The sequence below is a fragment of the Tachyglossus aculeatus genome, chromosome 6 (assembly GCF_015852505.1).
Source record: "Tachyglossus aculeatus isolate mTacAcu1 chromosome 6, mTacAcu1.pri, whole genome shotgun sequence".
In the NCBI taxonomy this organism is placed as follows: domain Eukaryota; kingdom Metazoa; phylum Chordata; class Mammalia; order Monotremata; family Tachyglossidae; genus Tachyglossus; species Tachyglossus aculeatus.
Window position 1 is genome coordinate 5,288,655 of NC_052071.1, and position 22,532 is coordinate 5,311,186.

General features: G+C 55.7%; 1 protein-coding gene across 4 annotated transcripts; it reads left to right on the forward strand.

The window, feature by feature from the left end:
* The first annotated feature begins 383 nt into the window (after positions 1 to 383).
* On the forward strand, positions 384 to 22,532 carry SLC25A14 (solute carrier family 25 member 14). 4 transcript variants are annotated; one of them, XM_038747967.1, is made up of 10 exons: positions 384 to 422; positions 2,652 to 2,773; positions 13,988 to 14,135; positions 14,318 to 14,412; positions 15,977 to 16,062; positions 16,996 to 17,091; positions 17,539 to 17,663; positions 18,084 to 18,219; positions 20,366 to 20,446; positions 22,222 to 22,532. In XM_038747967.1, exons 2-10 carry the CDS (start codon positions 2,710 to 2,712, stop codon positions 22,261 to 22,263), a joined length of 873 nt encoding a protein of 290 aa, XP_038603895.1. In that variant the 5' UTR covers positions 384 to 422; positions 2,652 to 2,709; the 3' UTR covers positions 22,264 to 22,532. The 4 variants fall into 4 exon arrangements, with proteins under 4 accessions (XP_038603895.1, XP_038603898.1, XP_038603896.1 ...); XM_038747970.1 differs by lacking the exon at positions 384 to 422 and having other exon boundaries at positions 2,687 to 2,773; positions 14,026 to 14,135; XM_038747968.1 differs by lacking the exons at positions 384 to 422; positions 2,652 to 2,773 and adding an exon at positions 9,690 to 9,802 and having other exon boundaries at positions 14,026 to 14,135.

Below are 22,532 nucleotides of genomic sequence, written 5' to 3' on the forward strand. Positions count from 1 at the left end.
ACATATGTAGGTATTATTATAACCTGATGACCTTGTATCCCCCCAGGCGCAGGGAACAGTGCTTGACACATAGTAGGCGCTTGACAAATGCCGTCATTATTATTATTATTATTATTAGAGTGAGTAAATGAATGAGTGAATGAATGAATGAATGAGTGAATGAGTGAGTGAGTGAATGAATGAGTGAGTGACGTAGGCCAGAAAGATGGCCGCCTGAGGGGCCCGGCGTCGCTGCGTCATCCGCCGGAAGTGGGGCGGGCGCATGCGCACGCGCATGCGCGGTGGGCAGGGCGGGCATCCCCTGGGGTCGGCGGCGCCGGGCGGAGCTTCTGCTTCCGGGTCAGCGCTGCAGCAGCCCCCGCGCGCCCCCTGGCGCGGCCCGGCCCGGCCCGGCCTCCCACCCACCCGATGAGGCCCGCGCGGTGAGGCCCTGCACCCCCTTCCCACAAGCCCCCGCGCCCCTCACCCCCTTCCCACAAGCCCCCGCGCGCTCTCCTCAGGGGCCTCCTCTCCCTCACACCCAGGAGCCCCCTCCCCAAAACACTCCCACACCCCAATTCCTCCCCAGCAACCTTCTCCCCCAAACCCCCCCGTCATACCTCATCCCCTTCCCAAGCAGCCCCCTCCCCAAAACACTCCCACACCCCAATTCCTTCCCAGCAGCCCTCTCCCCAAAACTCCCCCACACCCCATCCCCTTCCCAGCAGCCCCCTCCCCAAAACACTCCCCCACCCCAATTCCTTCCCAGCAACCTTTTCCCCCAAAACCCCTAACACCCCTGTCATACCTCATCCCCTTCCCAGCAGCCCCCTCCCCAAAACACTCCCCCACCCCAATTCCTCCCCAGCAACCTTCTCCCCCAAACCCCCCCGTCATACCTCATCCCCTTCCTAGCAGCCCCCTCCCTAAAACGCCCTCCACACCCCAATTCCTTCCCAGTAATCTTCTCCCCCAAACCCCCCACCCCCCAGTCATACCTCATCCCCTTCCCAGCAGCCCCCTCCCCAAAACGCCCTCCACACCCCAATTCCTTCCCAGCAACCTTCTCCCCCAAACCCCCCACCCCCAGTCATACCTCATCCCCTTCCCAAGCAGCCCCCTCCCCAAAACACTCCCACACCCCAATTCCTTCCCAGCAACCTTCTCCCCCACCCCCACCCCTGTTATTCCTCATCCCCTTCCCAGCAGCCCCCTCCCCAAAACACCCTCCACACCCCAATTCCTTCCCAATAATCTTCTCCCCCAAACCCCCCACCCCCCGTCATAGCTCATCCCCTTTCCAAGCAGCCCCCTCCCCAAAACACTCCCACACCCCAATTCCTCCCCAGCAACCTTCTCCCCCCACCCCCGTCATACCTCATCCCCTTCCCAGCAGCCCCCTCCCCAAAACACCCTCCACACCCCAATTCCTTCCCAGTAATAGTCTCCCCCCAACCCCCCACCCCACGTCCCCTCATCCCCTTCCCAGCAGCCCCCTCCCCAAAGCTCCCCCCTCACACCCCAACTCCTTCCCAGCAGCCCCCTCCCCAAACCCCCCACCCCCCTGTCATACCTCATCCCCTTCCCAAGCAGCCCCCTCCCCAAAACACTCCCACACCCCAATTCCTCCCCAGCAACCTTCTCCCCCCACCCCCGTCATACCCCATCCCCTTCCCATCAGCCCCCTCCCCAAAACACTCCCCCACCCCAATTCCTTCCCAGAAACCTTCTTTCCCCCCACCCTTGTCATACCTCATCCCCTTCCCAGCAGCCCCCTCCCCAAAACACCCTCCACACCCCAACTCCTTCCCAGCATCCCCCTCCCCAAAACACTCCCACACCCCAATTCCTTCCCAGCAACCTTCTCCCCAACACTCCCACCTCATCATACCTCATCCCCTTCCCAGCAGCCCCCAAACATCCCCACACTCCAACTCCTTCCCAGCATCCCCCCAAAACACCCCCACCCCCTCATACCCCACCCCCCTCCCATCAGCCCCTCCCCAAAACTCTCCCACACTCCAACTCCTTCCCAGCAGCCCCCTCCCCAAAACATCCCCACCACCCCAACTCCTTCCCAGCAGCCCCCTCCCCAAAATACCACACCAGTCCTCCCCTCAAAATATCCCCACACCCCAACTCTTTCCCAGCAGCCCCCTCCCCAAAACACCCTACCCCCGTCATACCTCACCCCCCTCCCAGCAGCCCGCTCCCCAAAACATCCCCCTACCCCGACTCCTTCCCAGCATCCCCCTCCCATCTCACCCCAGCAGCCCCCTCCCCAAAACACCCCATCCCCCCCATACTCCACCCCCATCCTGGCAGTCCCTTCCCCCAAACACTCCACCCCCTTCTCAGCAGCCCCCTCCCCTCCCTGCCCCCCAGTCATAATAATGATGGCATATATTAAGCGCTCACTAGGTGCCAGGTGCTGTTCTAAGCACTGAGCACTGTTCTAAGCGCCGATATTTAAGTGCTTACTATGTGCCACGCTCTGGATAGCTCCCTTTCCTCTCCCCCTACCCCTCCCTAGCAGCCCCCCACCCCTGCCCCGCTCGTCCACGGTCTGGTTGGGTCTCCAGGGGAGGTTGACGAGAGTGCCAGACCCCCCATCCCCTCACCCCACCACCGAGCACGGTCCGGGGGGGTCCAGTGGGGGTTTTCTGGGTTAGTTTCCGCAGCAGCAGCAGCAGCAGGAGGAGGAGGTGAGCCTCTCCGCCACGCCATGAGATGTCGGGGCTGAACTGGAAACCCTTCGTGTACGGCGGGCTGGCCTCCATCGTGGCCGAGTTTGGTAAGGACCCTCCCGCAGGCGGGCGGTCACGGCCGCTGACCCCTCCGACCACCCCCAGGGCCGGGCCAGCCCCGTCCAGGGACCGCGGGACCACTTGAGACCCCCATGCCCTGGTGGAATCCAAATAGAGTTACCATCCTCTAGACGAGAAGCTTCTGGAGGGCAGGGATCCTGTCTAGTCACTCTCTCGTATTCGCCCAAGCGCTCAGTCCACTGCTCTCGCTCTCTCAGTCCAGTAGAGTGTCAGCTCCATGAGGGCAGGGATCGTTTCTACTCTGTCGTCCTCTCCCAAGCGCTCAGTCCAGTGCTCTCTCAGTCCAGTAGAGTGTCAGCTCCATGAGGGCAGGGATTGTTTCTCCTCTGTCGTCCTCTCCCAAGCGCTCAGTCCAGTGCTCTCTCGGTCTCTCAGTCCGGTAGAGTGTCAGCTCCATGAGGGCAGGGATTGTTTCTCCTCTGTCGTCCTCTCCCAAGCGCTCAGTCCAGTGCTCTCTCGGTCTCTCAGACCGGTAGAGTGTCAGCTCCATGAGGGCAGGGATTGTTTCTCCTCTGTCATCCTCTCCCAAGCGCTCAGTCCAGTGCTCTCTCGGTCTCTCAGACCGGTAGAGTGTCAGCTCCATGAGGGCAGGGATTGTTTCTCCTCTGTCGTCCTCTCCCAAGCGCTCAGTCCAGTGCTCTCTCGGTCTCTCAGACCGGTAGATTGTCAGCTCCATGAGGGCAGGGATCGTTTCTGCTCTGTCGTCCTCTCCCAAGCGCTCAGTCCAGTGCTCTCTCGGTCCGGTAGAGTGTCAGCTCCATGAGGGCAGGGATTGTTTCTCCTCTGTCGTCCTCTCCCAAGCGCTCAGTCGAGTGCTCCCTTGGTCTGGTAGACTGTCAGCTCCACGAGGGCAGGGATCGTTTCTACTCTGTCGTCCTCTCCCAAGCGCTCAGTCCAGTGCTCGGCACACAGTAGAGTGTCAGCTCCTCACGGGCGGGGATCGTTTCCACTCTGTCGTCCTCTCCCAAACGCTCAGTCCGGTGCTCGGCAGCCAGGAGATTGGAAGCTCCTTGAGGGATGGTGTCTACTAACCCTTGGAGTCTCCCACGCGCTCATTACAGTGCTCTGCCCACAGTAGAGTGTCAGCTCCCAGAGGACAGGGAATGCGTCTCCCAACTCTATATTATATAGCTATAATCCTATTTATTCTGACGGTTTTGCCATCTGTCTACCTGTTTTGTTGTCTGTCTCCCCCTTCTAGACTGTGAGCCCGCCGTTGGGTAGGGACCGTCTCTCTATGTTGCCACCTTGTCCTTCCCAAGCGCTTAGTACAGTGCTCTGCACACAGTAAGCGCTCAATAAATACGAGTGAATGAATGAATGAAACTCCTTTGACTTGGGCTCTCCCAAGCGCTTAGTGCCGTGCACAGTCGGCGCTCAATAAATGCCATTGATCGATCGATTGTATCCCCAGCCGCTTAGTACAGTGCTCTGTCCACCATAAGCGCTTGGTAGCCCACTGTTGGGTAGGGACTGTCTCTATATGTCGCCAACTTGTACTTCCCAAGCGCTTAGTACAGTGCTCTGCACACAGTAAGCGCTCAATAAATACGATTGATTGATTGATTGAATGAAGGAAAAATTCCACCTCTCTACTTGTCCTCGCTCAAGCGCTTAGCACAGCGTTCTGCCCCCAGTAAAGCGCTCAGTAAATGGTATCGACTGATCGCGCGTTAGAAGTCCTCGCAGCTCACTGTGGGCAGGGAGTGTGTCTGTCGTATTGTTGTATTGTGCTCTCCCAAGCGCTTAGTTCAGTGTTCTGCACACAGTAGGCGCTCAATAAATACGATTGACCGACTGACTGGCGGCCTAGAGGTAAGAGCCCGGGGCTGGGAATCGGAGGACCTGAGTTCCCATCCCGGCCCCGACCCGGGGTGACCTTGGGCAAGTCACTTCTCTGGGCCTCAGTTCTCTCATCTGCAAAATGGGGGTTCAATCCCCGTAATCCCTCCCTATTTAGACCGAAAGCCCCATGGGGGGGACCTGATGATCTTATATCTACATGGGCGCTTAGTAATAATAATAATAATAATGGCATTTATTTAAGCGCTTACTATGTGCAAAGCACCGTTCTAAGCGCTGGGGAGGTTACAAGGCGATCAGGTTGTCCCGCGGGGGGCTCACGGTCTTAATCCCCATTTTACAGATGAGGTAACTGAGGCCCAGAGAAGTGAAGTGGCTTGCCCAAAGTCACACAGCCGACAGTTGGCGGAGCCGGGATTTGAACCCATGCCCTCTGACTCCAAAAACCGCGCTCTTTCCACTGAGCCACGCTGCTTCCCAGTGCTTGGCACGCAAGGAACGCTTAAGAAGTACCACAATTATTATAGTTGTTGGCACATAGTAAATACCTAACAAATACCATTATTATTATTACTGTTGATGCATGGTAAACGTTTAACAAATACCACAATAATTATTAATCTTGTTGGCACATAGTAAACGTGTGACAAATACCGTTATTAATATTATTGTCGTTGGCGCATGGTAAATGTTTAACAGATACCACTATCATTGTTATTGGTCCATAGTACGCACATAACAGAATCCACAATTATTATTATTGCTACTGGAGCATAGTAAACATTTAACAAATGCCACAGTTATTTTAGTAGTATTGTCATTGACGCATAGCAAATGACTAACCAATACCACAGTTATTATTATCGTCATTAGATGTCTAACCAATAGCACAGTTATCATTGACACGTAGTAAATGCTTCACAAATCCACAGTTATTACGATTATTACTGACACGTTTAATCCCACGGTTATTCTTCGTATTGTCATGGGATGTAGTAAACGCTTAACAAAGACCACAGTTGTTATTAACAGAGACCGCATTATTTCCAAGCGTCTCGCCCCCCTCGATATTGGCAGACAGCACCCTCACACCAAACAAATCCCTGTCACTGGCAAAGATTTTTAGTAGCCGTCCCCCTCACCGATCCCCAATCTCCATCAATCCCCCCCAAAACAAAAGAATCAACCCCATTCCGACGGCTCGGAGCCCTTCCCAAACGACGGCCTTGAAAAATCGGAGTCTGAAAGCAAAATCAAGGCCCCGAAGTCAGGAGGTCAATAAAAGTCATCCTGGTCTCTCTCTTTTCTTTTCTTTTTTGTTTTCCTTTGTGGGTTTTTCCTTTCGTCTCTAGCGAACCGCCCGGGATCGAGGAGATGTTCGCGAATGTCGTGGGCTAAAGACGCTCGCGTTTCTCCCACCATCCGTCCGTCCGTCTTCCCCTTTGCCGCCTTTCGGGGAGGGGAGACTCCCTCCCCCTGTCATTTCTTTAAAGAACAAAGGAGAATAAAAGCATCCGGGAAATGGGAATTCACCCATCCATTCATTCATTGGTCTTTATTGAGCGCTCACTGTGCAGAGCACTGGACTGAGCGCTCCGGAGAGGACGATAGAGCAAAACACAGACGCACTCCCTGTCTACAACGAGCGGGATTCCTGGGAATGTAGACTTGGCCTAAAAACGTTCGGAGATGGGACAAGGTTCCGATGGCGGGGAAAAAGGCTTGCAATCGGTAAATGGATCCGTGAATTGTGGGGGGACAGCAAGGAGAGTGTTTGGGTGTGTGTGACTCTTTGAGGAAACTCTGTGTATTGTGGGAGGACAGCAAGGAGAATGTTTTGGGGGTGTGTGACCCTTGGAGGAAACTCTGTGTATCGTCGGGGGAGAGCAAGGAAAGTCTGTGTGGGTCTGTGGGTGTGTGTGACCCTTTGAGGAAACCGTGTGTGTTGTCGGGGGAGAGCAAGGAAAGTTTGTGGGAGTGTGAGACACTTTGAGGAAACTGTGTTGTCAGGGGACAGCAAGGAAAGTGTGTCTGTGTGTCTGTGGGTGTGTGTGACCCTTTGAGGAAACTCTGTGTATTGTCGGGGGAGAGCAAGGAAAGTCTGTGTGTGTCTGCGGGTATGTGTGAGCCTTTGAGGAAGCTGTGTGTAATGGGGGAGAGCAAGGAAAGTCTGTGTGTGTGTCTGTAGGTGTGTGTGACCCTTTGAGGAAACTGTGTGTATTGTCAGGGGAGAGCAAGGAAAGTGTGTGTGGGTGTGAGACCCTTTGAGGAAACTGTGTGTATTGTGGGAGGACAGCAAGGAGAGTGTTTGGGTGTGTGTGACCCTTGGAGGAAACTCTGTGTATTGTCAGGGGAGAGCAAGGAAAGTGTGTCTGTGGGTGTGTGTGACCCTTTGAGGAAACTCTGTGTATTGTCGGGGGAGAGCAAGGAAAGTGTGTCTGGGTGTGTGTGACCCTTGGAGGAGACTCTGTGTATTGTCAGGGGAGAGCAAGGAAAGTCTGTGTGTGTGTCTGCGGGTATGTGTGAGCCTTTGAAGAAACTGTGTGTATTGTTGGGGGAGAGCAAGGAAAGTCTGTGTGTGTGTCTGTAGGTGTGTGTGACCCTTTGAGGAAACTCTGTGTATTGTCGGGGGAGAGCAAGGAAAGTGTGTCTGGGTGTGTGTGACCCTTGGAGGAGACTCTGTGTATTGTCAGGGGAGAGCAAGGAAAGTCTGTGTGTGTGTCTGCGGGTATGTGTGAGCCTTTGAGGAAACTGTGTGTATTGTCAGGGGAGAGCAAGGAAAGTGTGTGTGGGTGTGTGTGAGACCCTTTGAGGAAACTGTGTGTATTGTGGGAGGACAGCAAGGAGAGTGTTTGGGGGTGTGTGACCCTTGGAGGAAACTCTGTGTATTGTCAGGGGAGAGCAAGGAAAGTGTGTGTGTGTCTGTAGGTGTGTGTGACCCTTTGGGGAAACTGTGTATTGTCGGAGGACAGCAAGGAGAGTGTTTGGGGGTGTGTGACCCTTGGAGGAAACTCTGTGTATTGTCAGGGGAGAGCAAGGAAAGTGTGTGTGTGTCTGTAGGTGTGTGTGACCCTTTGGGGAAACTGTGTATTGTGGGAGGACAGCAAGGAGAGTGTTTGGGTGTGTGTGACCCTTGGAGGAAACTCTGTGTATTGTCAGGGGAGAGCAAGGAAAGTGTGTGTGTGTCTGTAGGTGTGTGTGACCCTTTGGGGAAACTGTGTATTGTTGGAGGACAGCAAGGAGAGAGTGTGTGTGTGTGTGTGTGTGTGTGTGTGTGTGTGTGTGTGTGTGTGAGACCCTTGGAGGAAACTCTGTGTATTGTCAGGGGAGAGCAAGGAAAGTCTGTGTGTGTGTCTGTAGGTGTCTGTGACCCTTTGAGGAAACTGTGTATTGTCAGGTAAGAGCAAGGAAAGTGTGTGTGGGTGTGTGTGAGACCCTTTGAGGAAACTGTGTATTGTGGGAGGACAGCAAGGAGAGTGTTTGGGTGTGTGTGACCCTTGGAGGAAACTCTGTGTATTGTCAGGGGAGAGCAAGGAAAGTCTGTGTGTGTCTCTGTAGGTGTGTGTGACCCTTTGAGGAAACTGTGTGTATTGTCCGAGGAGAGCAAGGAAAGTGTGTCTGTGGATGTGTGTGACCCTTGGAGGAAACTCTGTGTATTGTCAGTTGAGAGCAAGGAAAGTCTGTTTGTATCTGTGTGTAGCTGTGTGTGACCCTTTGAGGAAACTCTTTGTATTGTCAGAGAGCAAGGAAAGCGTGTGTGTCTGTGGGTGTGTGTGACCCTTTGAGGAAACTCTGTGTATTGTCGGGGGAGAGCTCGGTGGGTGTATATGGGAGTGTGTGTGACCCTTTGAGGAAACTCTGTATTGTGGGAGGACAGCAAGGAGAGTGTTTGGGTGTGTGTGACCCTTGCGGGAAACTCTGTGTATTGTCAGGGGAGAGCAAGGAAAGTGTGTGTGTGACCCTTTGAGGAAACTGTGTTGTCAGGGGAGAGCAAGGAAAGTGTGTGTGTGTGACCCTTTGAGGAAACTGTATTGTCAGAGGAGAGCAGGGAAAGCGTTGTGTGTTTGTGGGTGTGTGTGACCCTTTGAGGAAACTCTGTGTATTGTCAGGGGAGAGTTAGGAAAGTTGTGTGCGTGTGTCTGGGTGAATCTTTGAGGAAACTCTGGGTTGGGAGGGGAAAGATCTAGAAATAATAATAATAATAATCATTAGGGTATTTGTTAAGCACTTAAAATGTGTCAGGCGTTGTACTAAGCACTGGGGTGGAGGGGAGAGATCTAGTAATGATAATAATAATGGTAATCATTAGGGTATTTGTTAAGCACTTAAAATGTGCCAGGTGTTGTACTAAGCACTGGAGTGGATCCAAGCACATCTGGCCGGACGCAGTCCCTTGTACCACGCGGGGCTCGCTGGCCCCATCCCCATTTTTCATCATCAGTCGTATTTATTGAGCGCTTACTGTGTGCAGAGCACTGTACTAAGCGCTTGGGAAGTACAGATTGGCAACGTATAGAGACCGTCCCTACCTAACAGTGGGCTCACAGTCTAAAAGAGACTGTGATCATCGAGGCCCAGAGAAGCGAAGGGACTTGGCCAAGGTCACGCAGCAGACGAGGGGCGGGGCCGGGATTAGAACCCAAGTCCTTCTGACTCCCAGCTCCGGGCTCTCCCCACCGAGAGAGATGATGACGATGGCATTTATGAAGCGCTTACTATGTGCCAAGCACTGTTCTAAGCGCTGGGGAGGTTACAAAAGTCTGTGGGGCAACCTGATCATCTTGTAACCTCCCCAGCGCTTAGAACAGTGCTCGGCACATAGTAAGCGCTTAATAAATGCCATTATTATTATTATTACTACAAGGTGATCAGGTTGTCCCAAGTTGGGGGGCTCACGGTCTTCATCCCCATTTTCCAGATGAGGTCACTGAGGCCCAGAGAAGTGAGGTGACTTGCCCAGTCACCCAGCTGACAGTTGGCGGAGCCGGGATTTGAACCCATGACCCCGACGACTGACGCTCCATCCTCAGCCCCGGCCCCCGCCCGTGCCGCGGGAGGGGGCCTGTGCTAGACGCTCGGGCCGACGCCGTAAGCAAGATTAGGAAGGACACCATCCCTGCCGCGAGAGGTGTACGGACCGGGGTGCGCGGGGAGGAGGACCCGCGATGGAAATTGCAGAGGAGAAGAGGGGTGTAAGTCCTTGGGGGCGCACAGGGGACGGCCCCCCGAGCCGGGGCTCGCGCAGGATTGGGGGACGGACAGGGAAACTGAGGCGCCGTCGTCCCCACAAACCTGGCCAGTCAACGCCCCCAGACCGGCGTTGAACCCCCCGATAGGTCAGGGAAGACTTCAAGGGACCTGGTAGGTCATAAAGAGAATAATCATAATAACGGCGATGGTATTTGTCAAGCGCTTACTACGCGCCAAGCACTGTTCTAAGCGCTGGGGGAGATACAAGGTGATCAGGTTGTCACGCGTGGGGCTGACGGCCTTCATTCCCATTTGACAGATGAGGGAACTGAAGTGGCTCGCCCAAGGTCACCCAGCGGACAAGTGGCGGGGCCGGGATTGGAACCCACTACCTCTGACCCCCAAGCCTGGGCTCTACCCACTGAGCCACGCTGCTTCTCATCATCAATAAATACGATTGACGATGATGATGATGATGATTTCTCCCCCCACCACCCCCGGCCGAACACGCACAAACGGGTCTTCTCCCGAGACCCCCCCCCGGACCTCCCTCATCAGTCGTCATCTATGGTATTTATTGAGCGCTTACTGCGTGCAGAGCACTGGACTAAGTGCTCGGGAGAGGACGAGGTGACAGTTGGGAGGCACTTTCCCTGCTCAGTCAATCCATGGTATTTCTTGAGCACCCACAGTGGGTGGACACTGTGCTGAACGCTTGAGAGAGCACCACCCGAGTGGGCAGACACGTTCCCTGCCCCAGCCATCAATCCGGAGATATCAATCAATCAATCGTATTTATTGAGCGCTTACGGTGTGCAGACATCCATTGAGCGCTTATGGGTGGAGAGCACTGTACTGGAGAAGCAGCGTGGCTCAGTGGGAAGAGCCCGGGCTTCGGAGTCAGAGGTCATGGGTTCAAATCCCCACCCCGCCAACCGTCGGCTGTGTGACTTTGGGCAAGTCACTTCACTTCTCTGGGCCTCAGTTACCTCATCTGTCAAATGGGGATTAAGCCTGTGAGCCCCACGTGGGACAACCTGCTCACCTTGTAAACTCCCCAGCGCTTAGAACAGTGCTTTGCACATAGTAAGCGCTTAATAAATGCCATAATTATTATTATTATTATTATTATTCACCCCTCTGTGCCTCAGTTACCTCGTCTGTAAAGTGGGGGTGAAGACTGTCAGCCCCCTGCGGGACAACCCGATCACCTCGTGACCTCCCCAGCGCTTAGAGCAGTGCTTTGCACATAGCAAGCGCTTAATAGATGCTATCATTATTATTATTACTAAAGGCTTGGGAGAGGACAACACAACAGAGAGGGTAGGCACATTCAGTCCACAATCAGTCAATCCGTGGTATTTATTGAGCGCTTACTGTGTGCAGAGCACTCTCCTAAGTGCTTGGGAGAGCCCAAGACGACCGAGTCGTAGACGCCGTCCCTGCTCGCAATCGATGGTATTTATTGAGCGCTTCCTGTGTGCAGAGCACTGGACTAAGCGCTTGGGAGAGGACACTCCAGCAGAATTAGGGGTCGCGTCCCCTGCCCATAATAATAATGATGATATTTGTTAAGCGCTTACTATGCGCCAAGCACTGTTCTAAACGCTGGCCGAGCTGACAGCCTAGAGGAGGAGGGTGAAGTTTTGATAGGAGCCTCTCACTCATTTCTAGAATTGCCTAGGGGGAAGACTGCCTGTTTTCCCTCTTCCCTAATAATAGTAATAATGATAAAAAGTGATGGTATTTGTTAAGCACTTAATTTAAAGATTTTTTTTCTACATGGCATTTCATTCATTCATTCAGTTGTATTTATTGAGCGCTTACTGCGCGCAGAGCACTGCGTTTAAGCACTTAGTATGTGCCAGGCAGTGTTTTGAGCACTGGGGTGGATCCAAGCTCATCAGGCTGGACATCCCCTGTCCCCCGTGGGGCTCACTGTCTCCATCCCCATTTTCCAGATGGGGGAACTGAGGCCCGGAGAAGGGAAGTGACAGGCCCAAGGTCACCCAGCAGACTAGCGGCAGAGCTGGGATTAGAACTCATGACCTCCAACTCCCAGGCCTGGGCTCTACCCACTAGGCTTGTCTAGGGAACTGAGGGCCTGTGTCCAACCTGATTAGTTTGTATCTACCCCGGCGCCTAGTACAGTGTCTGGCGCATAGTAAGCGCTTAAATACCATTTAGGAAAAAACAACAACAAACACGAGAAGCAGCGTGGCTTAGCGGAAAGAGCCCGGGCTTGGGAGTCAGGGGTCGTGGGTTCTAATCCCGCCTCTGCCACTCGCCTGCTGGGTGACTCTGGGCAGGTCACTTCACTTCTCTGGGCCTCAGTGACCTCATCTGGAAAATGGGGATGAAGACTGTGAGCCCCCCCGTGGGACAACCTGATCACCTTGTATCAACCCCAGTGCTTAGAACAGTGCTTCACACATAGTAAGCATTTAACAAATACCATTATTATTATTATTATTATTATTATTCCTTCTCCCTCCCTTAGACTGTGAGCCTCACGCGGGACAGGGACTGTGTCCAACCTCATTATCTTGTGTCATCCACCCCAGCGCTTAGTACAGTGCCTGGCACATAATAAGCGCTTCACAAATACCATTTAGACAAAAAAAAATCCTCTTCTCCATCCTTAGATCGGGAGCCCCATGCGGGACAGGGACTGTGCCCGACCCGGTTAGGTCGGACCTGCCCCAGCGCTCAGAGCAGTGCCTGACACGTAGTAAACGCTTCATAACTTTCGTCAGGCCTCTGGGAGTTGGGGTGACCATGGTGGAGGGTGCGGGGAAGGGGAGGGGTCCAGGCATCCCAAAGCCCAGGTCCCTGAGAGACCCCGTGTAGTCTAAGGGGTCTCTGCGTTGGTGTGACGAAGAGGCCACCCGGTTGGCAGCTTCTCTCAGTGGGGTGTGTCTGTGTGTGCTTGTGTGCATGTGTGTACGTGTGTGTCTCCCTCTCTTTACCTCTCCCTCCCTCTGTCTCACTCTCCCCCTCCTCTTATCTCTCTCCTCCATGTCTCTCTCCCCATCTCTCCTATTGTCTCTCTCCCTCTCCCCATTTCCTCCCCTTCTCCTTTCTCTCTCCTTTCCCTCTCCCATCTCTCTCCCCCCTCCCCTTCCCTCTTTTCTCTCCCCCCTTCTCCTCTTCCCCACTCTTGCCCTCTCCTCTTCTCCCTCTATCTCTCCCTCTTCCCCTTCTTTTTCTATCTCTCCCTCTCTCTTCCTCATCATTCTCCCCCTCCCTTTCTCTCCCCCCTCCGCCTTTCTCTCCCTCTCTCCCTTTCTCTCTCCCTCTCCCCCTTTCTCTTTCTCCATGTTCTCTCCCTTTCTCCCACTCCCCCCTTTCTCTGTCTTTCTCCCCGTTCTCTTCCTTTCTTCCCCTTTCTCCTTTCCCTCTCCCGTCTTTCTCCCCCTCTCCTCTTTCCCTCTTTTCCCTCCCCCTTCTCCTCTTCCCCTCTCTCACTCTCTCCTCTTCTCCCTCTGTCTCTCCCTCTTCCCCTTCTTTTTCTTTCTCTCCTCCTCCCCCTCCCTTTCTCTCCCCTCCCCCTCTCCACCTTTCTTTTTCTCCCCCTTTTCTCCCTTTCTCCCCCTTTTTCTCCCCTCTTCCCCCTCTTCTGTCCCCTCTCTTCCCCTCTCTCTCCCTCTTCCCTGCATTTTTCCCTCTCCCTCTCGCCCTTTCTCTCCCTCTCCTCCTTTCTCTCCCTCTCTCCACCTTTCCCTTTCTCCCACTTTTCTCCCTTGCTCCCCCTTTTCTCCCCTTCCCCTTGTCTATCCCCTCTCTTCCCCTCATTCTCTCTCTCCCCTTCCCCATCATTCTCCCTCTTGTCCTTTCCCTCTCCTCCTTTCTTTCCCTCTCTCCACCTTTCTCTCCCTTTCTCCCCCTTTTTTTCCTTTCCCCCTTTCTCCCCTCTTTTCCCCTCCTTTGTCCCCTCTCCCCCTCTTTCTCTCCCTTGTTCTCTCTCCCTCTCTCCTCTTGTCTTCCCCCGTCTTCCCCTCCTCTCCCCACTTTTCTCTCCCCCTCCCTCTCTCCCTCCTGCCTTTCCCCCTCTCTCTGTGTGTCTCTCTCCCCCCATCTTTCTCTCCAACTCTCTCTCCTTTCCCCCTCTCTGTGTCTCTCTCCTCCCCCCCCCCCCCCCACCTCTCTCTCTCTCTGTCTTTCTCTCGCTGTCTCTCACCCTCAAGGGACCTTCCCAGTGGACTTGACCAAAACCCGCCTCCAGGTTCAAGGGCAGAGCATCGATGTCCGCTTCAAGGAGATCAAGTACAAGGGGATGTTCCACGCCTTGTTCCGCATCTGGAAAGAAGAAGGCCTGCTGGCCCTCTATTCCGGGTGAGCCGCCGTTTCTGGGGCTCAGCTGTTTGGCGGGCGGCGGGGGGGACGCGGTGGTGGACCGATGGGGGTCCAAGGTCAGGGGTCAAGAAGAGGACGGTGCACCCCAGCGGGCCAGAAATGCGGGGTCCCCCCCGCCCCCCAGCAAGGGCAGGGGTCCCCAATTCCTCTGTTCTTTTCAGAATCGCCCCAGCGTTACTGAGACAAGCATCTTACGGCACCATAAAGATTGGCATCTATCAAAGCCTAAAGAAACTATTCGTGGACCGCTTAGAAGGTCAGTTGAGAGGGACGGACGACCAGTCGAGGGGGGTGGTATGATGTGGAGCACTTAAGATGTGCGGAGCACTGGTCTAAGCGCTCAGGAGAGGACAAGACAGCAGAGTTGGTAAGCACGTCCCCTGCCCGCGGTTAATGCAGGGTGGGCCCGTGGCGGGGCCAGGGCTCGGTCTGTTCCCTAACTCGGGCTCAGCGATCACGGGGTTGTTTGTTAAGCGTTCACTCTGGGGCCAAGCACTGTGCTGAGCGCTGGGGTAGTTACAAGATCGTTGGGTCGGGCATAGGCTCCGGCCCCCCGCGGATCTGAAGCTATCTCTGGGACCGAAGGGCTGGAATCCCGGGGCTCTTAGGGACTTTTGGCTTCTTGGCTACAGATTGGAAGTTTGATTTGAAAGCTAGAGTGTCCTTCCTCTTTTCTCCCTCTTCCTCTCCCTCCTCTTTCTCTCCTCTTCTTTCTCTTCTTCCTTCTCTTTCTCCTCTTTCTCTCCCTCCCCTTCTTTCTCCTCTTTCCCTTCTCTTTCTCTTCCTTTCGCTCCCTCCTCTTTCTCTTTCTCCTCCTCTTTTCCTCCTCTTTCTCTCTTTCCTTTCTCCCTCCTCCTCTTTCTCCTTCTCTTTTCCTCCTTTCTCTCTTTCCTTTCTCCCTCCTACTCTTTCTCTTTCTCCTCTTTTCCTCCTCTTTCTCTCTTTCCTTTCTCCCTCCTCCTCTTTCTCTTCTTCCTCCTCTTTCTCTTCTTCCTTTCTCCCTCCTTCTCTTTCTTCCTCCTCCTCTTTCTTTCCCTCCTCTTTCTCCTCCTTTCTTTCCCTTCTCTTCCTCCTCTTCTTTCTTTCCCTTCTCTTTCTCCTCCTCTTTCTCTCCCTCCTCTTTCTCCCTCCTCCTCTTTTCCTCCTCTTTCTCTCCCTCCTCTTTTTCTGCTTTCTCTCCCTCTTCTCCCTCCTCTTTCTTTCCTTCCTCTTTCTTTCTCCTCTTTCTTTCCCTTCTCTTTCTCCTCCTCTTTCTTTCCCTCCTTTCCCCCCTTCCTCTTTCTCTCCCTCTTCACCCTCCTTCTCTTTCTTTCCCTCCTCTTTCTTTCTCCTCTCTTTCTTTCCCTTTTCTTTCTCCTCCTCTTTCTCTCCCTCCTTTTCCCCTCCTCCTATTTTCCTCTCTCTTTTTTCTCCTCTTTCTCTCCTGCCTTTCTCTCTTCCTCCTCCTCTTTCTTTCTCTTCTCTTTCTCCACCTCTTTCTCTCCCTCCTCTCTCCCTTTCTCCTCCTCATTTCCTCTTCCTCTTCATCCTCCTCATCTTTCTCCTCTTGTCCCTCCTCCTCTTTTTCCTCTTTTTCCCTTCTCTTTCTCTCCCCTCCTCCTCTTTCTTTTTCTTTCTCTCCCTCCTCTTTCTCTTTCTCTCCCTTCTCTTTTTCTTTCTCTCTCTTCCTCTTTCTCTCTCTTCTTCTCTTTATTTCTTTTTCTCATCTTCCTCTTCCTCCCCTTCTCTCCTTCCCGCCCCTCTGATTCAGAGCAGGGGTTCCTCCCGCCTCCCCCGCAGAAGCTTTACCTGCCGTCCCTTTCCCCGCTTCCCCTTCACAGATGAAACCCTGCTGATCAATATGATCTGTGGGGTGGTATCGGGGGTAATATCGTCCACCCTGGCCAACCCAACCGACGTCTTAAAGGTAAGGGGCCGTCGGGTGCCAGTGCGTGCATCCGTCCGGGGGTGCGGATGTCGAGGGCTGACGGGGGTGTGCGGAGCACTGTACCGGCCGCTCGGGAGAGTGCGATACCGTAGAATTGGCACACACGATCCTTGCCCACTGGGAGCCCTTTGAGTGAACACTTGGGAGAGTCTGATAGGATCGAGTTGGTAGCCACGGTCCCTGTCCACAGGATGTGTGCAAAGCACTGTACCGAACATTTGGGAGAGGAAAGTTGGTAGATGCGAGCCCTGCCCACCAGAAACTCCCGATCTGCTGTGCGCGGAGCACTGGACCGAGCTCTCGGGAGCGTCCAGGGCTGCGGAATCGGTCCACCCGATCCCTGCCAGTCGAGAGCGGGGAGCCCATCCTGCCCCAGCCGAGTCGGGAGTCCAGACCGACCCCGGCTCTTCCCCCCCCCGGCCCGAACCGCCCCTTTCGCTCATTCATTGAGCGCTTCCTGGGTGCGGAACACTGTACTAAGCGCTCGGAGGAGGACAACAGAACAACCGAACGGAGACGTTCCCTGCCCATGACGAGCTGACAGTCTAGAGGGGGAGGCATTCATTCATTCAGTCGTATTTATTGAGCGCTTACTGTGTGCAGAGCACTGAACTAAGCGCTTGGGAAGTCCAAGTCTGCAACATAGACGGTCCCTACCCAACAACGGGCTCACAGTCTAGTAGGAGGAGACAGACAACAAAACAAAACATGGAGACAGGTGTCAAAACCGTCAGAATACATAGAATTATAGCTCTGTGCACATTGTTAACAAAAGAGAGAAAGAGACGGACACTGAGAGCGATAAATAAGGTCATCGCGGGCTGGGAGCGTGTCTGCTTATTGCCGTATCATCCAAGCGCTCAGTCCGGTGCTCTGCGCTCCGAAAATACGACTAACCTTTCCTCGTTCCAGATTCGAATGCAGGCCCAGGGCAGCCTGTTCCAGGGGGGGATGATTGGCAGCTTCATCGACATATACCAGCAGGAGGGCACGCGGGGCCTGTGGAGGGTGAGCCTCCGGATTTCCGGGGGGCGGCCGTCACCGGGGGTCCGGGGATCTGTCAGTCAATCGGTGGTATTTACTGAGCGCTTATTCTGTGCACAGCACTATACTAAGCGCTTAGGAGAGACTACAGGATAGACAAGCGCTACCCTCCAGGAGTTTCCAGTCTAATCTGGTAGTCGCTCAGTTGGTGATGTTTATTGAGCGCCCACTCCGTGCAGAGCACTGACATGAGCACCTAGGAGAGTCCAGTAGAGTTAGTGGAGACAAGCTCCGCTCTTGAGGGGCTTCCCGGCGGACGGAGGAGCTTCCGGGCTGATCCGGTAGGATCCGATCGGGGCTGGGTGGGTCCACCCTCCGTCTCTTGCGTTACCCCCTCGTCCCGCAAGCCGGGGGTCTTTGGGGCGGCGGGGCACCCCCTCCCGCGCTGACCGGGTGCCGTGCGTCGCCCAGGGCGTGGTGCCCACGGCCCAGCGGGCGGCCATCGTGGTGGGCGTGGAGCTGCCAGTCTACGACATCACCAAAAAGCACCTGATCATGTCAGGCCTGATGGGGGACACCATCCTCGCCCACTTCGTGTGAGTACGGCCTCCGGCCGCCACCCCAGGAAGACGCCCCCCGCCCCGGCCCCTTCCCTGTCCACGGGCGTCCGGCCGGCCCCTCGGGCCGGATCCCCGCGTCGGTCCGCCCTCCCCGTCCGAGATTTCGGCCTCGCCGGGCCCGGGGAGCCAGCCCTTGGTGGGAAGTGGGGGACGGGTTGCCTGCACCCCAAATCTGGGCTGATCCCCAAGTGACACCCCCCTCCTCCGCCCCGTAATGTCCACTCCTCGGTTTCTCCGCCCCACTCCCGGGGCGCAGAGGGGCCCCGGACGTCCGTGCCCCCAGTTGAGACCGGGAGGACCGCGTCCAACCCGGCCGGCTGGGATCCACCCCGGCGCTCAGTACAGTGCCTGGCACGGAGGAAACGCTCAACGGGGCACGACGCCGACCATTGTCAGTTCCAGCTTCACGTGCGGCCTGGCGGGGGCCGTCGCCTCCAACCCGGTGGACGTGGTCAGGACCCGCATGATGAACCAGAGGGCCATCGTGGGCAGCGTGGAGCTCTACTCCGGGACCCTGGACGGGCTGCTCAAGGTAGCGGGGGTCCCCCCGGCCGGCCCCCTCCCCGGCCGGGACACGGAAACGACCGGTCTCGACCTTCCGGTCGACCGATCCGTTGCGGTTATTTATTAATATTAATAAGGGTATCCGTTAAGCGCTCACCATGTGCCAAGCACTGTTCTAGGCGCCGGTGTAGATGCAAGCTCCTCAGGTCGGACACGGTCCCCCTCCCCCGTGGGGGTCACAGTCTTCACCCCCATTTTACAGAGGAGGGAACCGAGGCTCAGAGAAGTGAAGCATCACACAGCAGGCTAGTGATGGAGCCGGGATTAGAACCCGCCTCCCCCTGATTCTCAGGCCCGGGCTCTAGGCGACGCTTTATTGAGCGCTTACTGGGTGCCGAGCACTGGACTGAGCGCTTGGGAGAGGACAAGATGTCAAGAGTTGGTAGACGCATCCTGTGGCCACGATGGGTGGCATTTACGGAGCACTTACTGGGTACCGAGCACTGGACTGAGCTCTTGGTGAGAGGACAAGACAAAAGAGAAGCAGCGTGGCTCAGCGGAAAGAGCCTGGGCTTTGGAGTCAGAGGTCACGGGTTCAAATCCCGGCTCCGCCAATTGTCAGCTGTGTGAGTTTGGGCGAGTCACTTCACTTCTCTGTCCCTCAGTGACCTCATCTGGAAAATGGGGATTAAGACTGTGAGCCCCTTGTGTGACAAGCTCATCACCTTGTACCCTCTCCAGCCCTTAGAACAGCGCTTTGCACATAGTAAACGCTTAATAAATGCCATTTAAAAAAAAAAAAAGCTGGTAGTCACGATCCCTGCCCACAATGAGCATACAGTCTAGAGCAGGAATCGGCCCATTGAGGGTATTTATTGAGCGCTTAATGTGTGCAGAGCCTGGGAGAGGACAGTGCAGCAACATGACAGATAGAAGAGAGAAGCAGCGTGGCTCAGTGGAAAGAGCCCGGGCTTGGGAGTCAGAGGTCACGGGTTCTAATCCCGGCTCCGCCTCGTGTCTCCTGTGTGACCTTGGGCAAGTCACTTCACTTCTCCGAGCCTCAGTGGCCTCATCTGGAAAATGGGGATGAAGACTGTGAGCCCCACGTGGGACAACCTGATAATAGTAATAATGATGGCATTGATTAAGCGCTTACCATGTGCAGAGCACTGTTCTAGGCGCTGGGGAGGTTACAAGGTGATCAATCGTATTTATTGAGCGCTTACTGTGTGCAGAGCACTGTAGTAAGAGCTTAAGGTGATCAGATTGTCCCACAGGGGGCTCACAGTCTTAATCACCTTGTATCCCCTCCAGCGCTTAGAACAGCGCTTTGCACATAGTGTTTAACAAATACCATCATTATTAGTATTATTATTGTATATTCCCTGCCCAGAATGAGCTGACAGCAGCAGGGTTTGGGTCGATTTCCCGGTCTGTGATGGGTTATTGGAGGGGAGATTTCGGGGGATGGATGGATGGATGGTTAGATAGCTGGATGGATGGATGGGTAGGTGGGTGGACGGAGGGATGGACGGACGGAGGGCTGACCCTCCAGCACTTCCCCGGATCTGTTCCTTCCGGGATGGAGGAGAGGCATCCCGTCCCGGTGCCCCGCCGGGCCCCCGGGGCCTCGGTGCCGACCGCTCTCTGAGACTCCCGACCCTCCCCTCCATAAAATCCTCACCCCGTTGTCATGCCCGCGCCCGGAATGAAAAGACGGCTCCCTTGGGGCTGACCCAAGACGGCGGTCCCCCCCGGGGGGACGTCTGTTGCTCCGATAAGCTTGGCGTTGGAGGCCCCGGGGGGACGGTGGGCTTGCTCATCTCGGCTGTGTCGGAGTCACTTGGCTTCTCGGGGCCTCAGCTCCCTCACCTGCAAAATGGGGGTGAAGACCGTGAGCCCCGCAAGGGCCAGGGCCGGTGTCCAGCCTGACGGCACGTAGTCAGCGCTTCACCAATGCCATCGCTTGGATTATTGCCGGGCGCTCTCACCGTCCTGAGCGGCTGGGAGGCCGGAATTAGGAGAGGCATCGCGGTTCCCTGCCGGGCGGTTGCGAACGGCGGCCCCTGGGCAGGGGGTGGGGTGGGGGGGCGAGGGCAGACCACCCTGGCCAGGAGGGCCGGGGGCCTGCGGCCGCCTTAGCCAGCCCCCTGTGGGGGGGTGTCTCTCCTCAGACGTGGAAGAGCGAGGGCTTCTTCGCACTCTACAAGGGGTTTTGGCCCAACTGGCTGCGGCTCGGCCCCTGGAACATCATCGTATCCTTACCGGGGGTCTGGGGGAGGGGGCAGTGGGGGAGACCCCAGGCCCAGGTGGTGAAGGGTGGTGAACTAAGCAGGGACTATAGAAAATGCTCCGTTTCTCTCTCTCTGTCTCTCTCTCTCACACATGCACACACGCTGTCTCTCTCTGTCTCTCCCCTCCCTCCTGTCTGTCTCTGTCTCTCTCTCACACACACACACACACACACACACACACACAGTGTCTCTCTCTGTCTCTCCTCTCCCATCTCTCTTCCCTTCTCTCTCCTCTCCAATCCTCTCTGTCTGTTTCTACCCCTCCTTCTCTTTCTCCCTGTTTCTCTCGCTCCTCCTTCTCTCCTTCTTTCCACTCCTCACTCCCCTCTCTGTCTCTTCCCTTTCATTCTCTCTCTCCTTCTCTCCCCTCCTGTCTCTCTCTCCCCCTCCATCTCTCCCCTTTTCTTCTCTCCTTTTCTTCCCTCCTGTTTCCCTCTCCCTCTTTGTCTCCCCCTCCTTCTCTCCTTCCTATCTGTCCTCCGTCCTCTCCTTCTCTCCCCTCCTGTCTCTCTCTCCCCCTCTGTCTCTCTCCTTCCTGTCTCTCCCCCGTCCTCTCTTTTTCACCCCTCCTGTTTCTCTCTCCCCCTCTTTCTCCCCTTTTCTTCTTTCTCCTCGTCTCCCGTCCTGTCACTCTCTCCCTTTCTCTCCCCCTCCTTCTCTCCTTCCTGTCTCTCTCCCCCCCCTTCTCCCCTCCTCTCTTGCTCCGTCTGTCTCTCCCCTTCTCTCTCTTCTTTTCTCCCCTCCCATCTCTCCCCCTTCTCTCCTTCCTGTTTCTCTCTCCCCCTCCTTGTCTTTCTCCTTTTTTCCCAGCCTGTTTCTCTCTCCCCCTCTTTCTCCCCTTTTCTTCTCTCTCCTTGTCTCCCCTCCTGTCACTCTCTCCCTTTCTCTCCCCCTCCTTCTCTCCTTCCTGTCTCTCTCCCCCCCCCTTTCTCCCCTCCTCTCTTGCTCCGTCTGTCTCTCCCCTTCTCTCTCTTCTTTTCTCCCCTCCCATCTCTCCCCCTTCTCTCCTTCCTGTTTCTCTCTCCCCCTCCTTGTCTTTCTCCTTTTTTCCCATCCTGTTTCTCTCTCCCCCTCTTTCTCCCCTTTTCTTCTCTCTCCTTGTCTCCCCTCCTGTCACTCTCTCCCTTTCTCTCCCCCTCCTTCTCTCCTTCCTGTCTCTCTCCCCCCTCCTCTCTCTGCATCTGTCTCTCCCCTTCTCTCTCTTCCTTTCTCCCCTTCTGTCTCTCCCCCTTCTCTCCTTCCTGTTTCTCTCTCCCCCCTCCTTGTCTTTCTCCTTTTCTCCCATCCTGTCTCTCTTTCTCCCTCCTTCTCTCCGTCCTGTCTCTCTTTCCCCCTCCTTTTCTCTCTCCTTCTCTCCCCTCCTGTCTCTTTCTCTCCCCCTGTCTCTGCCCCCTCCTTCTCTCTCTCCTCTCTCCCCTCCTGTCTCTCTCCCTCTCTCCCTCTGTCTCCTCACCACACCCCCAGCCCCCAACCCAGGCACCAGAGCTCCTTTCCAGGGCCGGTGTTTAAGGGTGGGGGCACCCAGGGCCCGGATGGGACCACCCAAACCGGGAGCTGGTCAGACGTGGGAGCGCGGTGAAGGCCCAGAGCATCCCAGACCAGAGGAGGAGGGGAAGGGGGCGGTGCAGGGGGTGCTCGGGGGGCCTGGGGGAGGCAGCCCCCCACGGGGCGGGGTTCTGCGGGGAAGGTCCGGGGGCAACCCACCCCAGCCAGCCTTTCCGTAACCCGGCGGCCAGTTTTTTATCACCTACGAGCAGCTGAAGAGGCTTCCCTTCTGAAGGCGGGCACCTCGCGGCGAGCTGGCACTGCCCCCTCCACCCCTTCCCTCTCCTCCCCCCCGGCCCGGGGGCGCCTCGCGGGATCTCGTGTTACATGTGTGGGCGGGCGGGTGTGGAGCCAGCGGGTGGTCGGCGGGGCTGGCATCTTCCATGAAGGTGGGCCCGGCCGCGGCCCCCTCCCCCTGCCCGCCGTCACCCCCTCGCCCGACTTGCGGAGGTCGGGCAGGGTCCGGGCTGACCACTCCTCTTCTCATTAAAGTATTTATCAA